The sequence below is a fragment of the Somniosus microcephalus genome, chromosome 25 (genome assembly GCF_052327205.1).
Source record: "Somniosus microcephalus isolate GS21.2 chromosome 25, FLI_Smic_1.0, whole genome shotgun sequence".
NCBI lineage: Eukaryota > Metazoa > Chordata > Chondrichthyes > Squaliformes > Somniosidae > Somniosus > Somniosus microcephalus.
In genome coordinates, this window is record NC_141011.1 from 31,714,069 (window position 1) to 31,739,453 (window position 25,385).

Below are 25,385 nucleotides of genomic sequence, written 5' to 3' on the forward strand. Positions count from 1 at the left end.
ATGCAGACAATTATAAAGTATTGCACGTAGGAAGAAAATATTAGATGCCACGTGTACTCCTCAAATGGTGTAATATCTAAGGAGGAAGTTGAAAGAGATCTAAGAGTCTTTGTAGACTCAATGCTAAACATGTCTAACCAATGCAGAGCAGCAATTAACAAAGCCAATAAAATGTTGAATTACATGGCCAAAGCAGTAGGGTATAAGTCAGAGGAATTAATGATTAAACCTCATCGAGCTCTCTTCAGACTGTACTTTGATTACTGTCTCGAGTTCGGACCACTAAGTAACGAGAGACATTCAAGCACTGGAGGCAGTACAGAGAAGCACCACAAGGCTAATCCCCTGTGTTAGAGGTCCGAGTTATGAGGCAAGACTGGAGAAATGTAGGCTTTTCAGCCTGGAAACAACAACAACTTGCATTTATATATCCGCTTTAACGTAGTAAAACGTTCAACAGTGCTTCACAAAAGTGTAATCAGACAAAATTTGACCCTGAGCCAAAGCAGGCGACAGTAAGACAGGTGACTCAACGCTTTGGTCAAAGAGGTAGGTTTTCAGGAGCGTCTTCAAGGAGGAGAGAGAGGTGGAGAAGTTTAGGAAGGGAATTCCAGAGCTCAGGGTCTAGTCAGCTGACTGCACGGCCACCAATGATGGGGTGGGGGATGAGCAAGAAGCCAGAATTGGAGGAATGCAGAGTTCTCGAATGGTTGTAGGGCTGGAGGAGGTTACAGAGATGGGAAGGAACGAGGTCATGAAGGGACTTGAACACGAGGATGAGAATTTTAAAATCGAGGCATCGGTGGACCAGGAGCCAATGTAGTTCAGAAAGCACAACAGTGATGGTTGAATAGGCTGATGTGAGTTAGGATACGGGCAGCAGAGTTTTGGATGAGCTCAGGTTAATGGGAGGCCGGCCAGAAGAACATTGGAATAGTCAAATCGGGAGGTAAGCAAGGGATGGATGTGGGTTTCAGCAACACATGGGCTGAAGCAGGGAGGGAGATGTGTGATATTATAAGGTGGTCTTTGTGATGGAGAGGATATGGAGTTGGAAGCTCAGCTCAGAGTCAAATAGGATGGCGAGGTTGCAAGCAGTTGAGGAAAGGAGGTGGCTAAGAGGTGATCTTAAAGAAGTATCTAAGATATAGAGAAAATTAACCCAGAATAGTTATTTAATTTCAGGAATAGAACAAGGGCACACAGATTCAAACTAGAGAAGGGTACTTTTAGGACAGCTATCAGGACATTCTTCTTCACAGTAAGGTTGCCACCCCTCCCACCGCAGCAGCAAAACGCCCCCCCCCCATGCCGTGACATCACCAGCGGCCAACTCAGTGACATCACCCCGCCCCACCCCCGCTACCGCAGAGAAGCGGTGGGGGAGTCAGGGGAGGGGCCCAGAAGCTGGGGGAGACTGGGGATCAGGGGGAATTGGGACTTGGACAGGGGGAGAGAGGGAGACTGGGGCATGGGGTGGGCACGGGGAGCAGCATTTCCTGCAGAGCTGGGAGCAGTAGCCACGTGGTGAGTGGGAGCGGCACTGAGAGAGGAGCAAAGGGATAAGTGAAACTTGGGGACGTTACTGTGGGTAAACAGTGAAAGATTGTTTCCATTGGTGGGTGAATGGGGAACAAGGGGACGGAAACCAAGGATTTCTGATGGAAGACAACAAAGGGGAACTGAAGGCTGTTAGACCATGGAATGCTTCACCACGTGGCTGTTGAGGCTAAGATTAGAACATTTTTTTTAGTAAAACGTCCCAAGACGTTTCACATGAGCGTAAACAAAAATTGGCACTCAGGCAAACGATGAGTCAAGGAGTCAAATAGGTAGGTTTTAAGGCTTGTCTTAAAGATGGAGAGCGAGGTGGAGGGGTTAAGAGAGGGGTTCCAGAGCTTAGTATTTAGACAGCTGAAGGCACAGCCGCCAATGGTGGGGCGAAGGGAGTGGGGGGTGGGGGGTGCACAAAGTTGGAGAATGCAGGGTTCTCGGCGGGCTGGAGGGGGTTACAGGGATAGTGAGGGCAGAGTTACCAATCCTGCAGGATTGTCTTGGAGTCACCAGGAATTAAAGATGAATCTCCTGGGTACTGCTGCGAGCCAGCCAGGAGAAAGAAACCCACAGGGGCATTAAATAAATGGCGTTTTTTTCATTTTCTTTGAACACTCTTATTTATACAAATATTGGAGATGGGGGAAAAGGATGTATGACCAGACGGAGTGGTCGGAAGTGGGAGGTCATGTGATGAAACCTCCAGTAATAAGTCCAACTAAAGTTGGCAACCCATGGAGAGATTTGAAAATGAAGAAGATCATTTTAAAGAAAAAGACTTGCATTTCTATAGCACCTTTCATGATCTCAGGTCATCCTAAAGTGCTTTACAGCCAATGAAGTACTTCTGAAGTGTAGTCACTGTTGTAATATAGGAAACACAGCAGCCAATTTGCGCACAGCAAGCTCCCACAAATAGCAATGTGATAATGATCAGTTAATCTGTTTTTGTTGGGGGATAAATATTGACCAGGACACTAGGGATAACTTCTTCGAAATAGTGCTGTGGGATCTTTTACATCCATCTGAGAGAGTAGACGTGGCCTCGGTTTAACATCTCATCCGAAAGATGGCACCTCTGACAGTGCAGCACTCCCTCAGCACTGCACTGGAGTGTCGGGCTAGAACTTTTGTGCTCAAGTCTCGGGAGTTCGCAACCTTGGCATCATATTTGACCCTGAAATGAGCTTCCGACCACATATCCGCAGCATAACAAAGACCGCCTGCTTCCACCTCCGTAACATCGCCTGGCTCCGCCCTTGCCTCAGCTCATCCGCTGCTGAAAACCTCATCCATGCCTTTGTTACCTCTAGACTTGACTATTCCAACGCACTCCTGGCTGGCCTTCCACATTCCACCCTACGTAAACTTGAGGTCATCCAAAACTGGGCTGCCCGTGTCCTAACTCGCGCCAAGTCCCGTTCGCCCATCTCCCCTGTGCTCACTGACCTACATTGGCTCCTGGTTAAGCAGTGCCTCGATTTCAAAATTTTCATCCTTGTTTTCAGATCCCTCCATGGCCTCGCCCCTCCCTATCTCTATAATCTCCTTCAGCCTCACAACCCCCCAAGATATCTGCGCTCCTCTAATTCTGCCCTCTTGAGCATCCCTGATTATAATCGCTCCACCATTGGTGGCCGTGCCTTCTGTTGCCAGGGTCCTAAGCTCTGGAATTCCCTGCCTAAACCTCTCCGCCTCTCTATCCTCCTTTAAGCCGCTCCTTAAAACCTACCTCTTTGACCAAGCTTTTGGTCCCCTGCCCTAATTTATCCTTATGTGGCTCGGTGTCAATTTTTTTTGTCTTATAATACTCCTGTGTTCCGCCTTGGGACGTTTTACTATGTTAAAGGCGCTATATAAATACAAGTTGTTGTTGTTGCTGAGGGGGACCTGGAACCCACAACCTTCTGACTCAGAGGCAAGAGTGCTACCCAAATGAGCCACACAACCATTCACTTGTGTTTAAAAATGAGGTTTGTTTTGATGCGTATCACACAGCTTCATGTGATTAAACTGGTTAGCAAGCAGTGCTCTCCTGTCTGAAGCTCACTCCAGGCAGTTCCTAGAAGTTGCTAGCTGTGTTAAAAGCCAGGCGGGAGCAGTCAGCTCCCCTCCGAGCTTGGTAAATGGAGAGCGCTGGAAAGTCAAGTCATCCAGGCTAGGGAGAGCCAGAGAGAAAGCTGGCCACAGCTAGGCGCTTCCCTCACTCGCTGAAGTCAGATCTTGCCCAGCAGCCGCGGTGCGTGTTATTTTAATCGCTTGGGGCTGCTTCCTGTTCCCAGTCGTTTTGTAGCTGGACTTCGTTGTTCGGGTTTCTACGTAACAAGGCTGAAATATCTGGGACAGCCACGTGTACAAAGTCTTGGGGCAGTGGGGACAACAGCAACCCTCCCTAGTCCTCGCCTTTCTCCCCACTTAATTCCAGAGGAAAATCTCGCCAAATGTCTCAGCCGAGGGCGACGTGACTGGCACTTGGAACCGACGCAGCTTGTGGCGGTGCCTTTGGATGTTGACTTCAGCTCTTGTTGGGCTTCTTGCTGCCTCCTCGCCCTCTGTCGCACACGCACACACACACAGACTGAAAGATGAACTCGGTGAAGTCGGTGCTGTGCAGCATCGCCAGCCTGTACTTGGGCGGCTTCTGTGTCTTTCTGCTGGTTGACGTGTACGCCCGACCCACCAACAACTCGGCCCTGAAGAAGGAGAAGGCGGCGCTCGACGAGAACGAGATCCAGCCCCCGAACCACCTGAACGGGCTCAAGCTGGAGAAGGGCGGCGTCTTGAACCGGGATTTTCACCAAGAGGTCTTCCTGGGCAGAGAGATGGAGGAGTTTGAGGAGGACTCGGAGCCCATGAAAAACAGAAAGAAGCTCACTGAGATATTTGAAAAGTGAGTAATGTCCCACGGGAATTGGGAGTGGGTTACAGATGTGCCAAAAGTGGTGGTTGGACTATTCCAAAACTTTTAAGATTAGAGTAACTTCAGAATACATTTAAAGCCTTTGAATATCCAGTACTGATTACAACACATTACCCCAGTCGGTACATAATGACACATTTGGGCACCATACCCAGGAATGTGGATAATGTCCTCTGGCAAAAGAACCAGAAGCAACATGAGGAAATATTTTTCTACAATAGTGGTTAGGATTTGGAATGCACTGCCAGATAAGGTGGTGGATACAGATTCAATAGTAGCCTTCAAAAGGGAATTGGATAAATACATGGAGGCGAAGATATTGCAGGGATATGGGGCAGTGGGACTAACTGGATGGTTCCTCTAAAGAGCTGGCGCAGACTCGATGGGCCGAATCACCTCTTTCTGTGCTGTACTCTTCTATGATTCTATTAAGACAACTTACATTTACATAACTCCTTTAACGTCAGACGTCCCACGGCGCTTCACACGAGTGTTCTCAAACAAAATTTGACACCAAGCCACATAAGGAAATAGTCGGACAGCGGACCGAAAGCTTGGTTAAAGAGGCAGGTTTTAAGGATCGTCTTAAAGGAGGGGTGAGGCGGAGAGGTTTCGGGAGAGGATTCCAGAGGCTAGTGCTCGGGTAGCTGAAGGCACGTCCACCAATTGTGGAGCAGTGAAAATCAGGGACATGCAAGCGGCCAGAATTGGAGGCGCGCAGAGATCTCGGCGGGTTGTAGGGCTGGAGGAGATAGGGAAGGGCGAGGCCATAGAGGTATTTGAAAATAAGGATGAGAATTTTAAAATTGAGGTGTGGCTGGACCATATGATAGTATTTTATATTCGTCATTGAACCCCTAGACAAGATTAGGAGCTGGAAGTCACGCAGGGGAATGTGTGACGGTTATTATTCTACATGCTGTGAACTTCCTGAGGGGTTTCTTCAGTTTTTGTCCCTTTTTGCTACAATTTCGGTGTAGATCTTGATGGTCATTGTGTCCTGTATATGATGATGGCTACAGAGTGATTTTAATAATTACACTTTATCACTGCAAGTTTAGTAAGAAATATTCTGGTCCGTATATGGTATATAGAGAATAGTAGAAACAGTTTGGTTAGTACATAACCGCAACATTTTGTTTTATTCATTCATGGGATGTGGGCGTCGCTGGCAAGGGCAACATTTATTGCCCATCCCTAGTTGCCCTTGAGAAGGTGGTGGTGAGCCGTCACCTTGAACCGTTGCAGTCCATGTGGTGAAGGTACTCCCACAGTGCTGTTAGGGAGGGAGTTCCAGGATTTTGACCCAGTGATGATGACGGAATGGCAAATGTCCAAGTTAGGATGATGTGTAACTTGAAGCGGGTGGTGTTCCCATGTGCCTGCTGCCCTTGTCCTTCTAGGTGGAAGAGGTTGCGGGTTTGGGAGGTGCTGCTGAAGAAGCCTTGGCGAGTTGCTGCAGTGCATCTTGTAGATGGTACACACTGCAGCCACGGTGCACCGGTGGTGGAGGGAGTGAATGTTTAAGGTGGTGGATAGGTTGGCGATCATCGGACTGCTTTGTCCTGGATGGTGTTCAGCTTTTTGAGTGTTGGAGCTGCACTCATCCCGGCAAGAAGAGAGCATTCCATCACACTCCTGGCTTGTGCCTTGTAGGTGGGTGGAAAGGCTTTGGGGAGTCGGGAGCAATGTTCCCGTTTAGCTGCACCGCCATGCAGCTGTCTGAAGCTCCCGCGCAGGCCGCTTGCCAGTTTCTCAATGGAAAAACTGCGTTTGCGCAGAAGGTTGAATGGGCTGTGCACCCAAAATAAATTACAGGGAACATTGGTCAGGTGAGTCACTCGCTGCAAAATACCCAGCCTCTGGCCTGCTCTTGTAGCCATGGCATTTATGCGGCCGGTCCAATTAAGTTTCTGGCGAATGGTGATCTCTCTTTTCCCCCCCCCCCCCCCCCCCCCCCCCCCCCCAGGATGTTGATGGTAATGCCATTGAAGATCAAGGGGAGGTGGTTAGACTTTCTCTTGGAGATGGTCATTGCCTGGCACTTGTGTGACGTGAATATTACCTGCCACTTATCAGCCCAAGCCTGAATGTTGTCCAGGTCTTGCTGCATGCGGGCATGGACTGCTTCATTATCTGAGGAGCTGTGAATGGAACTGTGCAGTCATCTGCGAACATCCCCGCTTCTGACCTTATGATGGAGGGAAGGTCATTGATGAAGCAGCTGGAGATGAATGGGCCGAGGACACTGCCTTTGCATTTATGTATTGTCTTTTAAATATTATAAGGATGACGGTGACGAGGAGGACGGAGCGGCTGAGGGACATCGTGCTCCCACTGCCACTGGATGCCATTGTATTGACTTCCTGAACACGGCGCTGTATGAATAGCTGACGTGTCCCTACGGGGAGTAAGCATTCCATTGTAATTGTACTTGTACTGGTTACATATGGCAAATAAAATTGAATTGAATTGATGTGGCCGAAAGCTGGGTCAAAGTGATGAATTTAAGGAGGGTCTAAAAGGAGAAGAGGCAGTAGGGTGATCGGGGGGATTCCAGAGTGAGGGGGCCTAGGTGACCGAAGGCACGGCAGCCAATGGTGGGGTGAAAGGAGGTGCCCAGAGTTACAGGGGTGAAGATTTTTTGGGAGGGGAGGAGGGGGCTGGTTACAGTGTAGGAGGAGGTTACAAAGATAGGGAGGGGAAAGGCCGCGAAGGACGTTAAAACACGAGGATGAGAATTTTAAATTTAAGCCTTTGGGGGACCGAGAGCCGGTGTACATCAGCGCGGACCGGGGTGATGGTGAGTGGGCAGCAGAGCTTTGGATGAGCTGGAAGTTAATGGAGGTTGGAAGCTAGGAGGCTGGCTGGGAGAGGGTTGGAATAGTCGAGTCTGGAGGTGACAAAGGCGGGGAGGAGGGGTTTAGCGGCAGATGGACAGGGGCAGGAGCAGATGTAGGCGATGTTAGAGGTGGAATTGGGCAGTCTATGACAAAGAGCCTATCCTGAGCTGGCAGCTCCTTCCTGAGCTCCATTGCTCGGAAACCGTATCGTTGGTACGCTGCTACGTAAAGCCGACCTCTCTGACCAAGCTTTTCATCACCTGTCTTGATGTCGTCTTCTCTGGCTCGGTGTCAAATTTTAGTCTGATCGTTGCTCCAGTGAAGCACCTTGGGACGTTTTGCTACATTGAAACATATAAGATTCTGAGGGGGCTCGACAAGGTAGATGCAGAGAAGATGTTTCCCCTCGTGGGGGAATCTAGACCTGGGGGCATAGTTTCAGAATAAGGGGACGGCGATGAGGAGGAATTTCTTCTGTCAGCGGGTGGTGAATCTGTGGAATTTTCTTCCCCAGAGAGCTGTGGAGGTGGAGTCATTGAATATATTTAAGGCGGAGATAGACAGATTTTTGAACAATAAGGGAGTGATGAGTTATGGGGAGCGGGCGGGGAAATGGAGCTGAGCCCAAGATCAGATCAGCCATGATCTCGTTAAATGGCGGAGCAGGCTCGAGGGTCCAAATGGCCGACTCCTGCTCCTGTTTCTTATGTGCTTATGTTAAAGAGGCTATAAAAATGCAAGTTGTTATGGAGTCAAAAGCGCAGCTCGGGGTCGACTAGGATGCCGAGCTGGTTCAGCCCGAGACAGTGGCCAGGGAGGGGGACGGAATAGAATAAGTAATTTGGTCAAATTAGGAGTATAGAGCAGAAGCAATCTTGCCTGTATAGAGAACTGTAGAAATCATCTGGTCAGCATTTGAGAATGACAGCTTGCATTTATATAGTGGCTTTTATACAGTAAAATGTCCCAAGGTGCTTCACAGTGGCGTTATCGAACAACATTTGACACCCAGCCACATGAGGCGATATTGGGGCAGGTGGCCAAACGCTGGGTCAGAGGTCGGTTTTAAGGAGCCTCTTAAAGGAGGAGAGCGAGGCGGAGAGGTTTAGGGAGGGAATCCCAGAGTTTAGGGGTTAGGCAGCTGAAGGCACGGCCACCAATGGTGGGGGTGATGAAAATTGGCGATGCTCAAGAGGCCAGAATTGGTGGAATGCAGAGATCGCCGAGGGGTGGATGGAGGGGGGGGGGTTTCGGGGTGGATGGAGGGGGGGGTTTCGGGCTGGAGGAGGTTAGAGATGGGGCGAGGCTGGGATGACTGTGCAATGTTAAATTTAGAAATAACTGCTGATGGCAAACTGCTTGGACTTCATTTTTGTGATTGAACCGTTCGACTCGTTTCGTTTTGTGAGGCCCCTCCCCCACCACCCCCCAATTGCTATTCTCTATACATAGCATACTAATTACATTACAAAAAGTGAAGTGAAATAGTTAGCGCATCCCTAATATCTCCTTGCGTGGCCCAGTGTCAATATTTGTCTGATTACACTCCTGTGACGCGCCTTGGGACGTTTTACTACGGTAAAGGCGCCGTATAAATACAAGTTGTTGTTGTTGAATCTGGTCCCCTTTAAATTTGATGCTTGGCAGCTGCAGAGAACACACGTCCCAGTCCGATGTACAGACGGTCACATCCTGCCTACGCAAATACAATTTAGTTGAAAGTCAAAAGGAAACCATTTCCCACAGACTGCTGGCTTTCTCCTGGTTGCTCACCTCTCTTAATGTAAATTTATTCTCAGGAGATAGTCCTGTCCTTTTGACTGTATGTTTGTTTGTAACAGGAGCACAAACTCACGCAGGAATGTTGCAGCTTTGAATCTTCAAAGCAACTGGGCAATAATCTGATTTTGAAGTGAAAGCTCCCGCCTGTCTTTTATTTGCAGCTTTACCTCTGGTTCACTGCCCTCAATTAAAAAAGCACAAGGTTGGTACATGAGCAGTGCACCAGGCAAAGTGCCGGGACTGCGGTATGTCGGAGTTTGTGGGTTGACACATCTGCAGGAAATGTCTCTGCCTTGAGTCACTCCGGCTCAGTCTTTGAGCTGGCGTGCGAGTTAGAGAGTCTCTGACACATAAAGGACAGGGAGGAACATCTGGATCGTTTTCTCCAGCGAACAGCCACACCTCATAGGAAAGCACAGGTATAGGAAGGGGAGAGTGCGACTGTTCGTCAGCAGGGAAGAGGGAACCTCGGTGAGGTAGAGAAGGATGTCGTGCAGACACTGGTCCTATCCAACAGGTACAATGTACGCGTTGCCAGCAAGGTTAAGGAGGGAGGCTGGCCAGAATGCTAACCATGGCACCAGGGAGCAGGAGGCAGGGTGGGGTGGGGGGAGTGTTGGGGGGAGGCAGGGGATGGAGGAGCAGAATAGAAAAATTGTCATCCTAGGGGGATAGATAGCGTCCTCTGCAGTCGTGACCGAGAGTCCATGAGGGTGTGTTGCTTACCTGATGTAAGGGTAAAGGATATCTCGGCAACTGAAGAGGTACTTGGAGGGAAAAGATCCAGTTGTCATGGTCCATGTCGGGACCAATGACATGGGGAAGAAAAGGGAGGAGGTCCTGCTAAGGGAATATCAGAAGTTAGGAACTAAATTTTTTTTTTTTTTTTTTTTTTTTTTTTTTTTAAAAAGGACCTGAGGATTACAACCCAAGCCACAGGCTAATTGGCCTAGGGATAGACAGATCAGGATGGTGACTGCGTGGCTGAAAGACTGGTGTGGGAAGGAGGGGCTCCATTTGGTGTGGGAAGGAGGGGGTCCATTTTATGGGGCACCGGCACCAGTACTGGGACGGGAAGGAGCTGTACCGATGGGACGGGCTCCACCTGAACCGGGATGGGAGCAGAGTCCTCGTGGAAAGGCTAAATAGGGCTGTGGATACAAATTTAAACTAGTAAGACGTGGGGGAGGGAACTGGTGATGATAAAAGAAATAGATGAGAGTAAAGGGAGGTAAGGAATAAGGGTAACAAACGGTCAGGGAACAGATACAGTTCTAGAACGCAAGTATAAAATGACTTATTAATTGTTCCCCTCATATTATTTTTAAGAACAAATTTAATTGCCTGTACAGCAACGTGCACAGTATCTGAAACAAAATTGGGGAACTGGAGGCAATAATTCTCAGTGAGGAGCCAGATGTAGTAGTGATAATTGAAACATGGCGACATAAAGAACAGGACTGGCAGTTAAATATTGCCGAATATAACTTATTTAGGAAGAATAGGGAAGGAAGGAAGTTGTGCCAAATAAGTTAAAAGTACTGTTGAGAATGCATTGTCGTTAGTACTACTTCATTGCGAAATATAATTACATTTACAAAATGACTCCTTGCATTATATTCAAGAGGCTGAGTTGGTAGTGACAGCGACCTTGTTTGCAGTATGCGTTTACCGCTGTATTTCAGATGTTTTTTTGTGTGTGGGAGTTTTCATCAAACTTTTCTGTGCCAGTTCTCAATAATGCAAGTACCAAGTGGTCCAGGAACCCCCTCTACATTTGGGAAGAGCTTGCAGCAGCTGAGGGTGTCTGTCTCGCTGTACAGTCCCTGTAAGCGAAGCACTGGCGCGGTAACAATACACGAGGGGGGTGTGTGTGTGTGGGAGGAAGAGCCACAGGCTTTTTCTGGATCCCGCAGTTAGGGTTGGGAATGTCTAATTGGAACGTTTGGTGTCGATGGGGACCAATTAATGCATAATCTAAACTTCACTAAAACATTTTTGGGGTGAGGATAATGGAATGTGCGTTCTTCAGCAGCTGAAATCTGTTCTGCCTGTGAAGCACGAGCTGGTTTGTGTGATTTGCGCAGTCAATGATGTAACTTTTTTTTACAAACTGCAGTCATTTCAACTGATCACAGTTTGACCCTGCAGATAACGACGGCACTTTAACCCTTTCAGTCTTGTGTAGCCGCTGCGTAAGAGATTGTCTGCAGATTAGTTCTTTTGTAAATGAATATGGACATTAAAAGACAAAGATCCCCACCTCCTGTGGCTCATAAGAACATAAGTAGTAGGAACAGGAGTAGGCCATACGACCCCTCGGGCCTGCTCCGCCATTTAATAGGATCATGGCTGATCCGAACCTAGACTCATGTCCACTTCCCTGCCCTCTCCCCGTAACCCCTAATTCCCTTATCTGCTAGGAAACTGTCTATCTCCATTTTAAATCTATTTAATGTTGCAGCTTCCACAGCTCTCTGGGGTAGCAAATTCCATAGATTTACTACCCTCTGAGTGAAGAAGTTTCTTATCTCAGTTTTGAAAGGGCAGCCCCTTATTCTAAGATTATGCCCCCTAGTTCTAGTCTCACCCATCAGTGGAAACATCCTCACCGCATCCACCCGATCAAGCCCCCTCACAATCTTATATGTTTCGATAAGATCGCCCCTCATTCTTCTGAACTCCAATGAGTAGAGGCCCAACCTACTCAACTTTTCCTCATACGTCAACCCCCTCATATCCGGAATCAACCGAGTGAACCTTCTCTGAACCGCCTCAAGAGCAAGTATATCTTTTCTTAAATATGGAAACCAAAACTGCACGCAGTATTCCAGGTGTGGCCTCACCAATACCCTGTATAACTGCAGCAAGACTTCCCTGTTTTTATACTCCATCCCCCTTGCAATAAAAGCCAAGATTCCATTGGCCTTCCTGATCACCTGCTGCACCCGCATACTAACTTTTTGTGTTTCATGCACCAGGACCCCCAGATCCCTTTGTACTGTAGCACTTTGCAGTTTTTCTCCATTTAGATAATAACTTGCTCTTTGATTTTTTCTGCCAAAGTGCATAACCTCACACTTTCCAACATTATATTCCATCTGCCAAATCTCTGCCCACTCACTTAGCCTGTCTGTCCTTTTGCAGGTTTTTTATGTCCTCCTCACTCACTGCTTTCCCTCCCATCTTTGTATCGTCGGCAAACTTGGATATGTTGCACTCGGTCCCTTCCTCCAAATCATTAATATAGATTGTAAAGAGCTGGGGTCCCAGCACCGACCCCTGCGGAACACCACTAGTTACTGATTGCCAGCCCAAGAACGAACCATTTATCCCAACTCTTTGTTTTCTGTTAGATAGCCAATCTTCCACCCATGCCAGTATATTACCCCCAATCCCGTGATTTTTTTATCTTGATCAGTAATCTTTTGTGTGGAACCTTGTCAAATGCCTTTTGGAAGTCCAAATACACTACATCCACTGGTTCCCCTTTAACCACCCTGTATGTTACGTCCTCAAAGAATTCGAGCGTCGAGCTCACGTCCTTCATCTCCTGTAACTGGAAGCTAATGCTGTAATCTAGGCTCTGAGCGGGGAATCTGAGCTGGCCCACGACCACATCCTAACTCTGCTTTAAGCCGCTTTCTGCTGTTGGCTTTGGGTGTGTGTTGGCCGCAGATGAAGCGGGATACTAATGTCCTTTAGGGAAGGAAATCTGCCGTCCTTACCCGGTCTGGCCTATATGTGACTCCAGACCCACAGCAAGGTGGTTGACTTTTACCTGCCCTCTGAAATGGCCTAGCAAGTCACTCAGTTGTAACAAACCGCTACGAAAATAGTCACAGGTTTCAAACCAATGAGTAGCCTAGTAATTATTAGAGTTAGCTTGTGTGCTCCCATGATTTGGAGGCCCGAGCTGTTACTGATAATAGTGGGCGAAAGTTCATAGGGCATTCTTGGTCTGTTATTTTACCAGAATCACTAACTCGTTTAAACGAAATGGATTAGCGCCTGCATTCAAATATCAGATAGCACAACCCTGGCTGATCCAATACTCCTCCCTCCTTAGTTCAGGATGCATTAGCTAATTATAGTGCCCCCCCTGGCCGAGGTCCATGAGCTCAGCACAGACTCCATGCCACTGCTTTCCCTGTTAACCTGCTACAGTACCATTGGGGCTGATCAGAAAGTTGCGGTTAGCATTGCATACAGTGGGAACGGGCTTTAACTGTGATTGAATTCCAAAATGCGCGGACAGTATGGGTTAGTGTAAAGGTTGTCGGGAGTACTGGCAGCAGGAAGATGGCGAAGCATATTGAGGAAGCGGCCACCTACCTAACTGTATTAGAAAGTTCCAAACGCGATCATCTGTCACACTGAACAAAAATAGTATTTTAACATATGTATTTGTAAAGATAATTTGGGTAATTGAACTGATTCTTGTAACCAAGGTGGCCTGATCAAAGCTTGTACATCGAGTTACAGCACAGAAACAGGCCCTTCGGCTCTACAGGTCTATGCTGGCATTTCTGCTCCTCCCACCCCTCTTCATCTCACCCTATCAACATATCCTATTCCTTTTTTCTTTGTGATTATCTAGCTTCCCCTTAAATGTATCTATGCTATTTGCCTCAACTGCTCCCTGTGGTAGCGAGTTCCACATTCTAACCACTCCTCTGGGTAAAGAAGTTTCTCCTGAATTCCTGATTGGATTTATTAGTGATTATCTTCTATTTATGACCTCTAGCTTTGTACTCCCTCCACAAGTGGAAACATTTTATCTACATCTACCCTATCAAACCCCTTTCATAATCTTAAAGACCTCTATCAGGTCACCCCTCAGCCTTCTCTTTTCTAGAGAAAAGAGCCCCAGCCTGTTCAGCCTTTCCTGATGGTTGTACTCTCTCAGTTCTGGTATCGTCCTTGTAAATCTTTTTTGCACCTTCAGTCCCATGTTGTCTGGTTTGAGTGTACCTCACCCGGCTCGCTCTCGTTGCAGTAACTTCAATAACTGGTAACATTCAGATAGTTTCCCTGTGTTTTCTTTAAATGTTTCACGGTTTCAAATGCTGTCGCAGAGTTTTAGTATCTTCTAATAGTAAACGGTGTATTAACATAGAAGATAGGAGCAGGAGTAGGCCATTCGGCCCCTCGAGCCTGTTCCGCCATTTAATGAGATCATGGCTGATCATCCAAATTCAGTACCCTGTCCCGGCTTTCTTCCCATACCCCTTGATCCCTTTAGCTTTAAGAAATATATCTAACTCCTTCTTGAATATATTTAATGAATTGGCCTCTACTGCCTTCTGTGGTAGAGAATTCCACAGGTTCACCACTCTCTGGGTGAAAAAATTCCTCCTCATCTCAGTCCTAAATAGCTTACCCCTTATCCTTAGACTGTGACCCCTGGTTCTGGACTCCCCCACCATTGGGAACATCCTTCCTGCATCTAGTCTGTCTAGTCCTGTTAGAATTTTATAAGTTTCAATGAGATCCCCTCTCATTCTTCTAAACTCCAGTGAGTACAAGCCTAATCGACCCAATCTCTCTTCATATGTCATTCCTGCTATCCCAGGTATCAGTCTGGTGAATCTTTGCTGCACTCCCTCCATGGCAAGAACATCCTTCCTCAGATAAGGCGACCAAAACTGCACACAATACTCAAGGTGTGGCCTCACCAAGGCCCTGTACAACTGCAGCAAGACATCCTTGCTCCTGTACTCGAATCCTCTCGCTATGAAGGCCAACATACCATTTGCCGCCTTAACCGCTTGCTGCACCTGCATGCTTACCTTCAGCGACTGTCTCATGTTAATGTGTCCAATGGGAAGTTTTGTTTATGGGGCAAAATGGATGTACAGTACAGTGACCGCAGGACAGTGATGTGTTTACTTGAAGGTTCAGACCACTGAAACCGTCTATTTAAGGCAGACGGGGAGCTTACCAGATGTAAAACGGCGTAGACCCCATTTTCCCGGGATATCTGCTACTATTCCACCGAAGGTACGGTGGACAATCGGGTGAGCATCTGCGGAATCCACTCCCCCGCCCCAATACTTTATATTGAGGATTCCACTTGTGGGTGAAACCAAATCTAGGGGCCATAAATATAAGATAGTCACTAATAGATCCAATCAGGAATTCAGGAGAAATTTCTTTACCCAGAGAGTGGTTAGAATGTGGAACTCGCTGCCACAGGGAGTGGTTGAGGCGACTAGAAAGAAAGACTTGCATTTCTATAGCGCCTTTCATGACCACCGGACATATCAAAGCGCTTTACAGTCAATGAAGTACTTTTGAAGTGGAGTCACTGTTGTAATGTGGGAAACGCGACAGCCAATTTGCGCACAGCAAGGTCCCACAAACAGCAATGTGATAATGACCAGATAATCTGTTTTTGTTATGTTGGTTGAGGGATAAATATTGGCCAGGACACCGGGAGGAACTCCCCTGCTCTTCTTCAAAATAGTGCCACGGGATCTTTTACATCCAGCTGAGAGAGCAGACGGGGCCTCGGTTTAACATCTCATCCGAAAGACGGCACCTCTGACAGTGCAGCACTCCCTCAGCACTGCACTGGAGTGTCAGCCTAGCTTTATGTGCTCAAGTCTCTGGAGTGGGACTTGAACCCACAACCTTTAGACTCAGACGAGAGTGTTACCCACTGAGCCACAGCTGACACTATAATAGCGTAGATGCATTCGAGGGGAAGCTAGATAAACACACGAGAGAGAGAAAGGAATAGAAGGATATGCTGATAGGATTAGATGATGAGGGGTCGAAGGAGGCTGGTGAAGAGCATGGACCAGTTGGGCCGAATGGCCTTGTTTCTGTGCTGAACGTTCTATGTATGCAATTCTATGTAATGTAGGACGACCTTAAAACAAGCTGCTAGATAAAAGTTCACCTCCATAAGGGAAGCCAAGGAACCTGTATGTTGATTTGTGGAAAATCCAGCTGGTAATGGTGGATTTTTTATCCATGGTCTGTGGGTTAAGACAAACACAATTTTTTCCTTTCTCTTGCATTCCTGCTAAGATGATGCGAGTTTGGATAGCTTAAGCTCCGTACCTGTAGCTGAGAAGTATCTAAATTTCCTCCTGGATTGTAAGTCATAAAATATCTTTTAATTTATTTATGTTCTGTGGAAAATCCTCGAAGCAAAGTCAAATGCTGACTATCGTGCTGTGCGGAATGTAGGGAGACTTCTCTTCCAACTGGCACCAGACTGCAGTGTTACAAACTGGCTTTCACCACATGCTGATGGGAAGTAGCTTGGAGCCCTTGATGGAGGGTTATATTTGTGAACATATCAAAACTATTGGCCCTGAATTTGAGGTCGGAGGCTGCCCGCGGGGAGATGCCTCTGATCCGCAAGGAAACTGCCCGCGTACCTGGCAGTCCGGGAGGTTTGGAGCCTCGCGGTCCCGGTCCTCTCTGGGTACCCACTTATCCCAGGGTCGCAGGCGGTTCGCAAGCGCCCCTGGGATCACGTGGACCGGCCCAACCAATAAAAGAAGGGAACCCCCATTTATGCTTATGGGGATTCTGTACGTATGGAAACCCCATAAGCCTGAATGGGAATACCCCAAAACATACATCTACACACCAAATAAATAAAAAAAATAAAAAAAACAACCCATTACATATTTAAAATTAATTAAAATACCATTTAATTCAATATTTAAAACAATAATTGATTTTTTTGAAAAATAAATTTAAATGTTTTAAAGGGGCTAGAAATAAACGTACCTTATTGTACAGGTTTCTTAATGTTTAAATGATTTATTTTTCTGTTTTTTAAACTCTTGCGCTGGTAAAAGCAGGCGTAAGAATTTCACGGGCACTCGCTGGGCAAATAGCCCAACTCTCCGCCCGCGGATGCCCTTTTCCCAGGGATGCGGACGATTCTCGACAGATCGCAAGTTCCGGGTTTTAGCGCATGCGCTTTGCGCGAAAACCCAAAACCTGCGCAGCCCTTGCGGGCACGTACGTACCCATCGGGGCCGCAAATTACGGCCCAACAACTTTTTGGAGTGATGTCGATTTTATTGGTTTCAATGACATAAGTTGTAAAGTGTTTTTATATCCTATTTCTGTTTTAAAGTCTCACTGTACAGGCATATGAGAGCGCCATTGCCACCAGTGAGTTATGAGAGGGGTGGGTGGGATGAAACCAATCTCGGGCTTTTAATCAAATGGTAAGAGGCCCAACAATTGAGATTTTATTTATGCTCCTGCAAAGAGTTAGGAGTCTCGTCCCATAATCCACTTTTCATGTTTCCTTTTCCAATATGTGGAACCTTGCATGAATCTATTGAAATCCGTCTGCTGGGGCCGGAGTTTCGCAGTGGTTTTGACAATGGCCTTTCATATCTCGGCTCAAATCCAATCCAGACGAATGGGATAAAAACCTCCTCGGTTCTATGTGAAGTGAGCTGGGGCAGCCCAGGCCAGTTCCTAGTGGGTGTAGGCCTCCAGCACAAAACTACCTCGAATGCCTCAATAATAGGCCTCTCGAGTGACGTTGCCAAAGACCGATTGGTGTGGAAAATGGAGGGGTAAAGATGTGCCTTCGGGGGTTTGTGGCTGAAGCATATGTGGAGGCAGAGTAGAGGAAGTTTTACCAGCTGTGCTGTATCTGGCTTGGGATTGCTGGATGGGTGCCTGAAATGGAAAGTATTACATGCGTTAAAATAACATACATATGTGGACCCCAACTGTATATTAATTAAAGTAATATAAATATGAGTGTGTGTATATGTGTATATAGATAGATAGATATAAAATACAAAGTAATAACTCAAAATATTTTTCTTCACCTTAATGGTAGCATTGAGTTAGAAGGTTGCGGGTTCAAGCGACCTCTTCCACCTAGAAGGACAAGGGCAGCAGGCGCATGGGAACACCACCACCTCCAAATTCCCCTCCAAGTCACACACCATCCTGACTTGGAAGTATATCGCCGATCCTTCATCGTCGCTGGGTCAAAATCCTGGAACTCCCGACCTAACAGCACAGTGGGAGTACCCTCACCACACGGACTGCAGCGGTTCAAGGAGACGGCTCACCACCACCTTCTCGAGGGCAATTAGGGATGCGCAATAAATACTGGCCTCGCCAGTGACGCTCACATCCCATAAAACGAATAAAAAAAACAAATAAGGAAACTTGAGCACATAATCCACGCTAACACTCCAGTGTAGTACTGAGGGAGTGCTGCGCTGTCAGAGGTGCTATTTTTCGGATGAGGCATTTAAACTGAGATGTCTGCCCTCTCGGGTAGATGTAAAAGACACATTAGGGAGCTGGGGAGTTCTCCCAGTGTCCTGGCCAATGTTTATCCCTCAACCAACACTACTTAAATCAGATTAACTTGTTATTTATTTAATTGTTGTTTGTGGGGACTTGCTGTGCGCAGATTGGCAGCCGTGTTGGTCCAGATTACAACAAAAAGTACTTAATTGGCTGTGAAGTACTTGGGACGTCCTGTGGAGGTGAAAGTTCCTTCTCTCTCTTTCGTTCTCCACTAGGGGGCAGAATTGAACTAGATCTTCATTTTGCAGAATCCACCTTTAACTGGTTGATCGTTTCGCTCAAGACAAGATCAACTTTGTATCTCAAAGGAATTCTGGGCAAGCTGCATTTGTGTGGCTCAATTCTCAGTTTCTGGGGTGGGTTCTCTTGCTAGAGAAGTGCATTACCTTGAAGTATAGTTTTATCGTTGGCCCATGAGGCTAAGAAATTGGAAGTTATAATAGAACATTAGAAACAGGAGCAGGAGTCGGCCAATCGGCCCCTCGAGCCTGCTCCGCCATTCAATAAGATCATGGCTGATCCAATCTTGGCCTCAACACCACTTTCCCGCTCTCTCCCCAAACCCCTCGACTCCCCGTAGTTCAAATGTCTCAATCTCCGCCTTGAATATATTCAATGACTCTGCCTCCACAGCTCTCTGGGGAAGAGAATTCCAAAGATTCACGACCCTCTGAGAGAAGAAATTCCTCCTCATCTCCGTCTTAAATGGGCGACCCCTTATTCTGAAACTATAGGATTATATTAAAAAAATAGGATTACTTTGGGCCACTCGGTGCCGTCTTAGGCCCTACGTGGCCAGCTAAAGTTACAAAGTGGGGTCCAAGTTTCACGCGCACACATCCGGTGGATCGTGTGCAGGGCGGCATCTTAGTAAAGGGGATTGTGTGTGCGCGCGCGCGCGCGCGCATGCGCCCAATGACCAGCGACAGTATGCAAAGCAGACGGAGCAGAACCCAACTCGGATTTGAAGCCGCCACTGCTGTTTTGGAACTCCAGCCAACCTCACGCTGCTGAACACAGCTTTAAATGGCATGAAGCACCATTTAAAAGCATCATGATGTACTTGCAGGTTACTTGCTGCATTGTTTATTCTGGCTGCTGGTGCAATTGTGTGCATTTTTTGATGGTTTCCTGTACTTGGCTAAAATTTCAGTACTCTACCGGGGGCTGTCTGGCTTGTCTCGCAGTCCTTTTTTGAGTCATTTAAAATACTGTGTTGAAAGAAGTTGCTTCCAGACATGGGTGGCCTGATGGGGCTTCCTCTGGGAATTGAGCATGACTGGGAGAATGAAGATGGGCCACGTAGAGCAGGACAAGCTGCTAGGAGAGGGAGGAGGGGGAGCGGGGTAATCAGGAGCACGAGGAGGAGGAAGTACAAGAGGAAGTGGGGGAAGGGGGGCTAAACATAGACAGTCCCTTTCTGCCAGGGCGCTACGTGATCAGATTATTCATGCGTGCTACCAGTAACCTCAACCACACCTCCCCATTCACCAACAGTCCCACTCTCCTTACCTTTCCTCTTTCACTGACCATCACATCATTCTCTTTCTGTCAAGACTGACTGGTTCCTCCCTCAGTTCACCACAGAAATAAAAAACACCACCGATGCGAACTTAAATCCAAATTTATCAATTCAATCATTAAATAATGCATATGAAGTTAAACTAATTACCCTTGTGCATTCTGTTCGTGCCTGTCTTCCATGTACCTGTCATAATGCTCCTACGACATGTTTCCCTAGCGGCTGCAGCCTAGGTGGTGGAAGGCTGCTGGTCACTAATTGAGACTGCAGATGGCGTTGGAGGGCGACCTCGAGCAGCTCTGGGCCGAGGGGGCCCGGCTACAGACTGTGCCAGCTCGGCCTGGGCTGGCTGGCAACAGCAAGGGCACTGGCGGAGTGACAGGGGTGGGAGGACGAATGTTGTTATCCTGCGAGAGGACAGCAGGTTCGTGCTCCACCGAGCCACTGCCATTCCCCCCGGGGCAGCGCCTCAGCAGTCCTAGTAATCTGTTGAAGAACAGATTGATGGACTGCTGTGATGCCCTGGAAGCCCCCTTTGAACAGTGTATCCAGAACCACGATGGCAGCAGTCTGAGCTTCGATGAAAGCTGTGACATCCGCCATCAGACGCTGCATCATGGTGGGTTCCACAGGTGTGCTGATGGAGGTGACCGCCTATTCCATGTTAGAAAGGATGGGCTCTAAGCTCTGCGCAAAGCCCTGTGCCAAGTTGGTGTTGGACTCCCCCCATGCTCCTTGAGATTGTGCACAGGCTTTCCAGATACACCCATCGGCCGCCTTCTGTAGCCTGTACCATCAAAGTCCTCATCTAACTCCTCTGCAGCAGAACTAGTGTGCAACCTCTCCCTCCGGCGAGCTGGCACCTGCGCAATCCTTTCCCTCCGCCCTGGTTCTTGCACACTGGTGCCCGGTGTCTCTCCACGTGCAGATCCCTCCTCTGTCCTAGCCTCTAACGTACGCGCATGATCGCCAACCCTCCAGGATTGGCCTGGAGCCTCCGAGGATTGAGGATTAATCTCTAGGATGCTGCTGCCAGCAACACCCGGGAGGAAAATCATTGGGGCGTTAAAAAAAAAAAAAAATAATAATAAATAAATAAATAGTATGCTTTCATTTTCTTTCAACACTGTAAATTGGAAAATTGGTTGTTTGATTGACAAGTCAAGCATCATCCATTCGAGTAACAAAGTTCACTTCACACTTGGTGTGGGAAGGCGGAGCGTCGCAAGGATGCCCGTGTTGGGTGACCAATGGCGGGCGAGGCGAGCGATCATGTGATGAGACCTCCAGAAATACGTCCAATCAGAGTTGGCAACCCTATACAAGACATGGGACCAAATGACAGTGTCTGGCTCAGTTTGTGGTCACCCTAGCGCCTGAGATTTGTGCTTTAAACCCCTTCCCTCAGCAACTTCAATGTCCTGGGTTTTCCCTGTTTAGAGTCTTCTTGCACTGTCAACGTAAGCATGTTTAGGGACGGGGAAAGGCCATTCAGCCCAACAAGCCTGTCGCGTGCTTGTGAGCGTGTGTCCGCCTTCCAGTGAAGAAGGAGCTGAGTCACAAAGCAACCTGTGAAAGTGAGTGTTGACAATGAGTTGGGGGCGTTCATCTCCAGTCTGTGGTGTCATCACATGCAGCCTTATTTTAAACAACTGCAGAAAGTGCAGTGATGCCTCTTCGATAGTTCAAAGCATTTCACTGTGAAACTCTTGGTGTCAGTGCACCTGATAAGAAAACCTTTGAGCAACTCATTTGGAAACCGTTTGATAATTGGTCTGGTCAACTGTTGTGGTTCATGGTCAGTAGGTGTGTAAGAATAACAAAGGCTGATTTCTCACTTACTATCTCTCTGCATCTTGACTTGGCTTCTCTCCACAGTCAATATCTCATCTCCCGGCCAAGCAGACGACCTGCTAAGAACACTCGGAGCTAGACACTGGGCAGCACCTTGACTTCAGGAAGGTGACCTGTTTTCCTGGGCTACAGATGGGAACAATCTGACAGGGTTTCAACTTTTGTTTGTTATCCAGGGGCTGTTTCTGGAAAACAACAACAACTTGTATTTATATAGCGCCTTTAACATAGTAAAACGTCCCAAGGCGCTTTACAGGAGTATTTTAAGACAAAAAATTTGACATTGATCCACAAAGGGGTAAATTAGGGCAGGTGACCAAAAGCTTGGTCAAAGAGGTAGGTTTTAAGGAGCATCTTAAGGCATGGAATTCCAGAGCTTAGGGCCTAGGCAACAGAAGGCACGGCCACCCATGGTGGAGCGATTAGTATCGGTTATGCTCACGAGGCCAGAATTAGAGGAGCGCGGCGATCTCGGAGGGGTTTGTAGGGGGTTACAGAGATAGGGAGGGGCGAGGCCTTGGAGGGATTTGAAAACAAGGATGAGAATTTTAAAATTGAGGCGTTGCTTAACCGTCCTGTGTGAAAGGGCCTGGCCCTCACCACAACGTCATAATCAAGATTAGTAAGTGACCATGAGGGAAACTGGAAGTAAAGGCTTTTCCCAATTGCTCATTGCACAGTATGTTGATGATCCTACTCATTGTGCAGGACCTAAAATGGTTCAGTTACTGTCTCTTTTTCGTTGTTGGGATGTGGCCGTGGTGCCCTTGTACACATCTCGTGGCCAGTTACAGGGTGACATTGGTGGACGTTTAGGAGAGAGCCACCTTTTTTTTTTAACCAGCGATGATGTCAGATGCAGGGCGACTAACCAAAGGGAAGTTGAGAAAATATTAAACTCCTTTTAACGTAGGATCCTGGTGGTGGAGTGGGTCATTACACTCGCCTTTCACACCTGGCATCTGGGTCCACGCCTCGAGTGATGGAATGAATCTTGCCTGTGTCTCTCGCTACTGGCTGTAAAGTCCTGGCATATACTAGTACAGGCGCAGCCAGTAGAGCAAGGGGGGGGGCAGTGCCCAACCCACAGATTTCTTGGCCTGGGTTACGTTCCCCTTTTCTCAAATGGAAAAACCCCAGAACTGCCCTTGGTGGCCCCATCCCAATTCTTTATACGTGAGGATGGTGATGAACGTGAGCTCGCTGTGTGTAAAACTGCCCAGTTTGGCAAATCCCCCTCCAACTTGTGTGTGTGTGTATCTATCTATCTATCTATCGCCTTTAACATAGTAAAACGTCCCAAGGCGCTGCACAGGAGTATTTTAAGACAAAAAATTTGACATTGATGCACATAGGGATAAATCAGGGCAGGTGACCAAAAGCTTGGTCAAAGAGGTAGGTTTTAAGGAGCGTCTTAAAGGAGGAAAGAGAGGTAGCGAGGCAGAGAGGTTTAGGCAGGGAATTCCAGAGCCTGGGGCCTAGGCCACAGAAGGCACAGCCACCAATGGTGGAGCGATTAACATTGGTTATGCTCACAAGGCCAGAATTCGAGGAGCGCGGAGATCTCCTGAGGGGTTGTAAGGGGTTACAGAGATAGGGAGGTGGTAACTGGTGCCAAGGCACGTAACGGTCAATCTCAATCCTGTCCCGCTGCCCTGACTTTAAGGCGACGTTCCCGAATTTTTTTTTTTTTTTTTTTAAACCCTGACCGCCTTAAACTGAAATAACTGAAAACGCTGGAAAAACTCAGCAGGCCAGGGCAGTATCTGTGGAGAGAGAAACCGAGTCAACGTTTCAGCTCGAAGACCCTTCGTCAGAACTGGAGTATTTTGCTATCGTAGCCTTAAACTGTGGTTCGTTTTGTAGATTTTGGAGTTGGGAATCTGGAATACTCTTTTTTTTGAAGGGGTGAGGGGAAGCAGGAGAAAGCTGCTGGCTCTGCATCCAGACAGTCGGGGGTGGGGGGGGGCAGTCGTGGCGGCTCCTGCTTCAGGGAACTGCCCCCACACTGCAACCAGTGGGTTTATGAACAAACAAGTGATTAATTCAAATACTGAACGTGGTATTTATGTTCTGGCATTAATGAGACTTTCTGTTTCGCTTTTTTTTCTGATGAGTAGAGCTATCAGTTTCCCCCACAGTTTACATATTCCTTGCCTTGATTCTTGGCTTCTTCATCCCCACCTACACTGAACGTGCTCATTCACACTTTTTTTTTCACTTGGGCTGTAAATTCTCAATTGACTAATCCTTATTCAGCACTATTCTGCTCCGTCAGCTGCGGAGCTGTGCAAAAATGAACACGAATCTCTGAACTTCCGTTTTTTTGCTGACTATGCAAAGAAGAAGAGCAATAGTTTGACGTTTTTGAAAGGGTAATTGAATGGTGATCACAAGCAGGGACCCCCCCTCCCCTGCCGTTTTTTATTTTTAACCCATTCTCTAGTGCAGGGGTACTGAGGCCAAGTTTAGCTCCCTGACTTCAGCCCTGGTTGAGAGTGCGTCACAGGTGGCAGCTGAACTTGGGACTGTCCGGATGGATTGCTCACTCGAACCATTGGATGAAACCTTTACTCCTTTAAAAAGGGAGGCAAGTCCTTTTTCAACTCGGCAAAAGTGGTTTGAGTCAATAAGATAAGCAGCCATTTTGATGATCTAGATTTATTTCCCTCCATCTGTCCAGATTCCCAAGGGATTGTCCTGACCTGGCCCTCCCTGTGGCGCTGCCCCGGCTATACGATTTGCTTGTCTCTTCGCTCTTCCAGTAAAGGTTACTGGCATTTCCAGAAAAAAAGCATTGCTGTCACTGTAGTATAGGAGGTGGAATCCTGATCCTCACTGATTGGGCTCTGATATCGACTGATGCCGTTCTCCCATGCCCCTCTTATCTCCTTGAGTCAGCTGTGGCTCAGTGCCTTGCACTCTTGCCTCGGAGTCAGAGTGTTGTGGGTTCAAGTCCCACTCCAGAGACTTGAGCACAAAATCTAGGCTGACCCTCCAGTGCAGTACTGAGGGTGTGCTGCACTGTCGGAGGGGCAGTACTGAGGGAACGCCGCACTGTCGGAGGGGCAGTGCTGAGGGAGTGCTGCACTGTCGGAGGGGCAGTACGAGGGAGCGCTGCACTGTTGGAGCTACCGTTCTTCAGATGGGACGTTAAACCGAAGCCCCTTCTGCCCTCTTGGGTGGACGTAAAAGATCCCGCGACACTATTTCGAAGAAGAGCAGGGGGGATTCTCCCCGATGTCCTGGCCAATATTTATCCCTCAATCAACATCGCTACAACAGATTATCTGGTCATTAACACATAGCTGTTTGTGGGAGCTTGCTGTGCCAAAATTGGCTGCCGCATTTCCTACAATGCGAGTGACAATACTTCAAAAAATACTTCATTGGCTGGAAAGCGCTTTGGGACGTCCTACGGTCATGAAAGGCGCTATAGAAATGCAAGTCTTTTTTTGAGGCCAGACCCTTCCCAGGGACTCCTCTGATGTAAGCCGGCCATTTTAAAGCGGACCGCACTCTGTGTCTGCTTTGTTGTTTGAAACCAGTCCAGACGCAAAACGGACCGTTCACAAGCGGGAACTCTAGGAAG

The 25,385-nt window shown here is 47.7% G+C and overlaps 1 protein-coding gene across 1 annotated transcript in view; it reads left to right on the forward strand.

Moving 5' to 3' along the window:
• The first annotated feature begins 3,756 nt into the window (after nt 1–3,756).
• Nucleotides 3,757–25,385, forward strand: part of sdf4 (stromal cell derived factor 4) — an 81,736-nt gene continuing 60,107 nt past the window's right edge. Inside the window, exon 1 of the mRNA XM_085967099.1 lies at nt 3,757–4,444. Within this exon, the coding sequence (XP_085823225.1) occupies nt 4,140–4,444 (305 nt within the window). The 5' untranslated portion in view covers nt 3,757–4,139. The remainder of the gene's footprint in view (nt 4,445–25,385) is intronic.